Raw genomic sequence first — 7,250 nt, forward strand, 5'->3', positions numbered from 1 at the left:
CAAAATAATATTAGAGAAGATACTTCAGAAATCTGAACAGTAAAGCCTAGACCTGTGTTGTCCAGCACAGGAGCTGCAAGCCACATATGGCTATCCGTATGCAAATGAATCAGAATTAATTTAAAAACTCAGTTTCGCAGTTGCAGTAGCTACGTTCCAATGCCCACGAGACATACGTGATTAACTGACACTCTCCTGGATAGCACACGAGTCACACTTTCCAGACTGACCCCTGCATCTTCCAGATGAAGACGATGAAAACAGAACCCCCAGATCGATCTTATTCTGTAAAACTTTATTTTAAGCTGTTAAAAAAGAAAATCCAAGCATCTGTAAACTGGTCATGCAATTAACAGGTACAGGTTGGGGAGACATCTCAGGGGTTTTAAAGTGCTGGCCATGCTTGCCTTGGGATCTGAGTTCAGAGTCTCAGAACGCACTTAAACGCTGTGTGGGTAAGGCAGTCTGTGCAGAATTTCAGCCTCAGAGGTTAGAGACAAGGGGTCCCCAAGGCAAGCTGGTTAGCAATGAGCTTTGGGTTTGATTGAGAGACCTGCTTCAGTGGGTAAGATGGAAGAGCAATATAGAGTGATTCTAGCCCTCAATCCTTAGCAAGCAGCCACACTAGTGTGGACAGGCACACCCACCTACACGCGTGTGCCCACACGCAATCAAACGTGCACATACCCATGCACACCCCGCCTGACACACACATGAAGGATGAAAACACAGCAATGAGCAGGCACCTTGTTCGTAAGACGGTCTCTGTTGAATCCAAAACGGAGGGTAGACAGGCAGGAGATGGTATTTTCGGGGAGCACCCGAGAGATCCTGCTGCGGCCTGAGATTCTTGGGTATCCCAAGCTGACTGTCCTGGAGCAGCATGGAATCCTTGATGTGTCCTGAGGGGCAGGGCAGGAATTACTGATGTGAAAGATAAGGACCAGTCTAGAGGGCAGGAGAAAACTAGACGTTCCCCACTGGTAGTAGTCTTGGCTTTGGACAGACTTTAAAGAGGACAATCAAGAGATGAGCAGGATTGGAAAACTCAGGCAGTGTGAGCACTTCATCCTGCTTAGCCATTCCCAAGAATGAGGTCCTTGTTGGGAAACAAACACAAAACCATGACTGCTTCCTTGGTGTTGGCTTGGAGGATTGTTCAGAAAGAGAGGTCTAATCGTGGTGCTTTTTCTTCTGTCTGCCCCTTGGTCATCATCCCTCTAAACCTAATCTACTCATTCGGCAGTGCTTCTTGAAGTTTGACCAAGCACCCACCACCTGCTAGGCTAGACATGGAGAACTAGTCATGGATTTCTCACAGCCGGTTGGAGAGATGGATCTCTCTGGACTCCACTCCAGCTCTGAGTGTCAGAGGCCAGAAGCTCAGAATTGACTAGAACTGTTAGAAAAGCCTTTGTAGAAGAGTCAGGCTTAGATGGGAAGTCTAGATTAAAATCTTTGCATGTGTTTGTTTACATAAATGTGTGCGCACACACGTGCATGTGGGTGAGGAAGCTAAAAGGGGCATCACGAGAGGGCAGGAAAAAGTCTTGAGGGAGGTGGAAGGTAGAGAGGGCAATGATGTCATGCAGGGAGCCAGACAGGACCGCCATTGCAAGATGGCACCACATCCTGTCTTGCCGGTTATACTCCATATTTAGCGATGCCTTTGAGAGCTGCCTGTCCCCCACTTCCCGCATGCGCGGTGAATGGGGGTCCCTGGACCTATCTCGATGCAGTCTGGTGTCAGCTGATGGTGGCAACCAATCACAGGGCGACCCATGTGCCAATTTCATATATAAGCAGCTGCCTTAGTGCTCTCGGGCCCCTTCGCTTCATGTTATCTCTCAACCAAGTGCACTCCAGTAAAGCGTGATCTGAGAAGAATCCTCGTGTCGTGGTCGTTCTTTCTCGCTGGTCGAGGAGTTCGCCGCAATGTCATAAGGCAGAAGAGGGAGCAACTGTGCAGAACGAGGGATGAGGGGCGGACGGAAGGAGAAGGAACGAGAGCCTACACTAATGACGTGTGTGAAGGTACCCCATGAACCCCATCACTCTGTACGCTGACAGGAACGTTCATTTAAACAACTTTTTTTAAAAATATTTATTTATTTATTTAGTATACAATATTCTGTCTGTATGCCTGAAGGCCAGAAGAGGGCGCCAGACCTCTTTACAGATGGTTGTGAGCCACCATGTGGTTGCTGGGAATTGAACTCAGGACCTTTGGAAGAGCAAGCAATGCTCTTAACCATGGAGCCATCTCTCCAGCCCCATTTAAACAACTTTTAAAGCTGGACATGGTGGCTTCATGCCTTTAATCCCAGCACTCAGACTGAAGCAAGGGGACGTCTATGAATTTGAAGCCAGACATCTAGACATCAAATTCCAGGCCAGCCAGGGATCTATGGAAAGATCTTGTCTCAAGGACAGGCACACAACAAAATAAACAAACATACGAACAGAAAGTTTTTTTAGAAAGGACGAAAAAGAGAAGAAACAGACTTGAAGGGTGAGGTCGATTCATCATAGGTGAGGCCAGAGGAGACTAGAGAACTCACTAACATTACGAGGTGAGGGACGAGAATGTCGGAGCGGTTGGGACTCCGGCCTCTCCCTGCTCCCTGGAGTCTCACCGTTGCTCCTCCTGCTTGAGGGCTTACTTACTTTGTTTATTTTAATTAATTAATTAATTAATTACTTTTTGAGACAGGGTTTCTCTGTAGCTTTGAAGCTAGAACTCGCTCTTGTAGACCAGGCTGGCCTCGAACTCTCTGAGATCTGCATGCCTCTGCCTCCTGAGAGCTGGGACTAAAGATGTGCACCACCACCACCACCACCACCAGCAGCTGGTTTGCCAACTACTTTAGAGAGAGACTTTAACAAGGAGGTATGCATAGCAAGGGCCTCATGAATGCAAGGTCCCTGCGCCTTTTCTTAGTCCACACATGCTAGATGACACCACGTATGGATGTGAGATCTTTTTGTTTTTTGAAAGCTGCTACCTTCTTGAGGATACCGGGCCCAGGCTGTGGGATGGTAGCCTGCCTTGTGGCGGCCCCTTCCAGGGACAGCCCTTTCTGGTTGAGAAAGCTCTTTCTCACAAGTGGTAAGCAAACAGGACAGCCTGGAACCACGGGACTGCCTTGAAAGTAAAATCAGTTGCCAGACAAGCTCACGTCTCTTATTTCGTTTCAAGCCCCCACTTACTGGGGCAGCGAATGGTTTTCGCTCCTTCCCCAGGTAAACCTGTAAAACAAGAAGCAAGCCAGAATTTTCTGGTCTTGCGTGTTGGTGCTGAAGGAACCGCAAGCAGCTGAGTGAGGTCTGGCATGTCTTAACACTCATCTCTCATCTCCAGCAGTTTGCCAAATAAAATACAGGATGTCCAATTAAGTTTAACTTTCAGATAAACAATGAACACTTTTGAGTGGAAATATGTCCCAAATATTGTGAGTTTCACTGTTTGTGTGGGCGCAGTGTGTCAGATCTGGCAACTCAAATTCCCACTTCAGGTTTTCCTAAGTCTACAGAGTGCATTTGGGGTTTCTGTCAGGAGGAGGGGCGTTCTTTCTCCTGTGGCGATTATTCCCCAGAGTTGCCTTCTTTAAGAGGACCTGAGATGACCTCAGACAGGGAACTTGGGAATTCTGGGAAGAATGTGGAGCCTAGGATGCAGGAAGGACCTGCCTTCTGGGTCCAGCTCTGCTTCTGGCTGTGACTGACCTTGGACGAATAAATACTTTGCGTCTTTAGACCTCCTTTTTGTTTTGTCTTGTGAACCTTGGGGTTTAAGTGGGAAGGTCTCTGAGGCCTCGGTGTGGAGTAGGTTGGGAAGCAAGTTCTGGACTGGACTGCGGGACGTGAGGAGCTGAGGTTGAACAGTGAGAGCAGGGGCCAAGTGCTCAGGTGCCGCCCCTTCCTTCTGAAAATGTCAGCAAAGATAAAAGGCAGTTGCTGGGATAGAGGCTTGCAGACTACAAAGCTTGGGGACTTCGCCTTAGCTCAGAATTGGACCTGAAATCTTGGTGTTTCTGGCATCAGTGGGAAATACACCTTCACATCAGACTGAGAAGTGGGGGAGACTGGAGTTCATCCCTCCCCCCCCATTTCCCCACTGACCTGCACACTGAAGTCTGTACATGGTATCTGGGGGCCATGTCCGCAAAAGGCCCCGGAGATATCTCTTGGCCGAATACCCAGGCTGGATCTGCCGTAGAGTCTGGCTCTCTGGCTTGCTTCGGAAGTAGAGGTAAGGTTGCCAGGCTCTGTCCTGTTCCCTCTGTGGGGACACCAATCAGGAAATGGCACAGTGGCTGAGCTCCGAGTCTCCTAGGATGCAAGATGGTTAGCCCAATCCTCACCAGCAATCCAAAGACTCCCAGGAGGGGTCAGAAGGCACCAGTAACAGATGCCTTGCCTAATAAACACAATCCAAGAGCCCAGAGGGCAAAGCCCTGAAAGGCTCCTGAAGACACGCAGTCAGAGAGGAAGGAGAAATGACAAATGCCAGACCCCATCTTGGTAGAGAGCATTAGAAAAGAATAAAGCCTTGGGAGAATTCCTTCGGCAATGGAAATCTTGTCCGTCTTTTAAAAATGGCCCCGAGGCAGTGGGAAAGAGTGCGCCGCGATCCCCGCCCTCAGTGCCTGTCCGGGTTCAGAGGGAGCCTGACATTTTGAAAATATTTGACCGTGTTGCGTTTCGTTTCAGCCAGGGAGAGTTTTCTGGGATTTTCCCTCCCAAATTCAGTCCCTCTGTGCAAGCAAGGCACAGGGGGAACAGAGACATCTAATACTTGATGAGGATTTCTATTGTATGGGAAGCTTTTAGCGCACGGTAATCCTGTAAGGTGCACGAGTTCTAGTGATGTGGAAAAGCTGAGGATGATTTGTGGGAGCCCGTGAATAGCCGGGTGGCGGTGACACACGCCTTTAATCCCAGCACTCGGGAGTTCAAGGCCAACCTGGTCTACAGAGCGCCTTCCAGGCTGGGCCTCACAGAGTTTATAAATTCCTCACATGGAAACTTTGGTTATATTTAAACCACAACAGAGCGCGGAAGGCTCAACCAGGCGCCCGTGGAGTCAGACAGAACTCAGAGCTTTAAATTTCTCCTCAGCACAAAACCTCCTGTTCCCCAAGGACGTTTAATCTCACCGATGCACCAGGACTCAGCTCCAGGTAGCATCCCCATAAGAGAAGAACAAAAGATGGTTTGAAGCAGGCGCTCCATCGGATGTCCTAGAGAGTCAGAGCTCAGACTAGAGTCCGGCATGCTCAAGCTTGTTAGGATTCAGTGAAACCCGACTCAACGGTGAACACAACGAGAAAGAAAGTATGTTAGCTCACGTATCAAAAGGACCAAAGTCTGGGGAATAATGGGGCTGGTGAAATCAGAGGCTCCATGTCTCCTAAGTTCCACAGGCAGCGAGGCCCTTTGTACCTCTGAGAAATCTTTCACTCCAGTCTTACAGACGCGCTGAGCCTGAATAACGAACACAGAAGACACAGAGGAGCGGGTCCAGAATGCCCTGCAGAATTGGACTGGAGCTTAAGAGAAATCCTGGGACAGTCTGAACCTGGAATTATGGTCAGGGTGTCAGCATCCACGGCTCATGCTGCCTCGGGACTTACGACCATGGCAAGTCTTCAAGCCTTTCCGAGTCTCCAAAGGCAGAGCTGGCAGCATGTGAGGCGTGGGAAGTTCATGATATTTAGCGTTTGATTTTACAGGTCCCGGAAAGACATTCTTTGGAAATTGGTAACTAAGTGAAAGCACAATTGTACTCCCTGCGCCACCACTTCTGGGTCACCTCAGTTACATAAGCACATCGACAAGATGAACGCATTTTCTGTCTTTTAGGGCAGCCCACTGCCCAAACTGTAGACTGAACCTAGTGCCTCCCACACGGTACCTAGGCAAGCGCTCCACTACCAACCAACATCCCCAACTTCACCCTATTTCCCCCTTTTTGTTTTGGGATTTTGTTAAGCTGCCCAGGCAGGCTTTGAGGTTGGGATCTTCCTGCCTCAGGAAACGTGTGTGTGTGTGTGTGTGTGTGTGTGTGTGTATCCCTGAACACACACATGTACATACATATGTGTATATGTATGTGTGTGGGTGTGTGGTGGTCAATGGACAGCTTTGTTTATATATATGTGTGTGTGTGTGTATGCATGTATGTGTATCCCCAAACACACACACATAGGTGTATACACATATGTACGTATGTGTATTCCTGAACACACACACATGCACATATATGTCTATTTACGTGCATGGGTGTATGCTGGTCAATGGACAGCTTTGTTTATATATATATGTGTGTGTATGCATGTATGTGTATCCCCAAACACTCACACACACACACACACACACACATGTGTATATGTACGTGTGTGGGGTTGTATGGCTGGTCAGAGGACAGCCTTGTTTTCTGATTCCACCAAGCAGGTTCTGGGGTACTGCACCCATTGGCTGAGTCATCTTGCCAGCCCTCCTTCAGGGCTTTCAGGTGCTGTGCATAAAATTCACGTGAGCCGTGCCTTCCTAAGCCTGGTCCTGGGGACCTGGGGACCTGGGGACCTGGGGACCTGGGGACCTGGGGAGGTGAGGGTTCGCTTCCTCTCAGTCCTCCCTGTCTCCTTCCTGGCTGCCTTGCCGTGTGAACAAGTGTCATTTCCCCCAGCACTGGAGGAGACTGCAGAGCAGCCCTGAGAGCCACTCCTGCTGAGCACGTGTCCTTAGGCAAATTAATTACTTCCCAACTCATCTTGTTCAGCATCCTCGGTGGAAAGAGCAACGGGCAGAGGTGTGTGATGTATTCTAGACTTCTCTTTAGTAGGTGGTCGACAATATGAGCCTTTCTTTCGTCGCCTGACCCAGGTGGCGGGGAACTACGGAAAATCGTGAAATCCTTCTTCCTCTTCATGCTGTTTACTCACAGACTCCCAGCTCATTTTGATTTCTTTTTTGTTAACTGAACCCCTTTCCCAGAATCCTTTGCATTTTCAAGAGACTGCACAACCAAGTTCTGGACAAAGAGATGGAACAGGAAGCTCTTGAGAGCTTCTGGACTATCTTGTCTTCCTCAAAGATGGGATAGATATATTGGACTGGCTTGCTGGAGATATCATTTTTGCTTTAAGCCAAGATTTGATCTCTGGATTTGTGGGGGTCACTAAGACAGGAGCCCAGGTGTGATCTCTGGATTCGTGGGGGCCACTAAGACAAAAACCAAGGTGTGA

General features: G+C 48.9%; 1 protein-coding gene across 1 annotated transcript in view; it reads right to left on the reverse strand.

Annotated features, from left to right (window-relative positions):
* The window catches only part of Kiaa2012 (KIAA2012 ortholog), a 97,824-nt gene that overhangs the window by 78,929 nt on the left and 11,645 nt on the right, over nt 1-7,250 (reverse strand). Inside the window, exons 3-4 of the mRNA XM_026788872.1 lie at nt 4,123-4,282; nt 747-902 (exon numbers count right to left, since the gene is read on the reverse strand). Coding sequence (XP_026644673.1) covers nt 747-902; nt 4,123-4,282 — 316 coding nt within the window. The remainder of the gene's footprint in view (nt 1-746; nt 903-4,122; nt 4,283-7,250) is intronic.

Source organism: Microtus ochrogaster, unplaced genomic scaffold, assembly GCF_000317375.1.
Source record: "Microtus ochrogaster isolate Prairie Vole_2 unplaced genomic scaffold, MicOch1.0 UNK8, whole genome shotgun sequence".
Classification (NCBI taxonomy): domain Eukaryota; kingdom Metazoa; phylum Chordata; class Mammalia; order Rodentia; family Cricetidae; genus Microtus; species Microtus ochrogaster.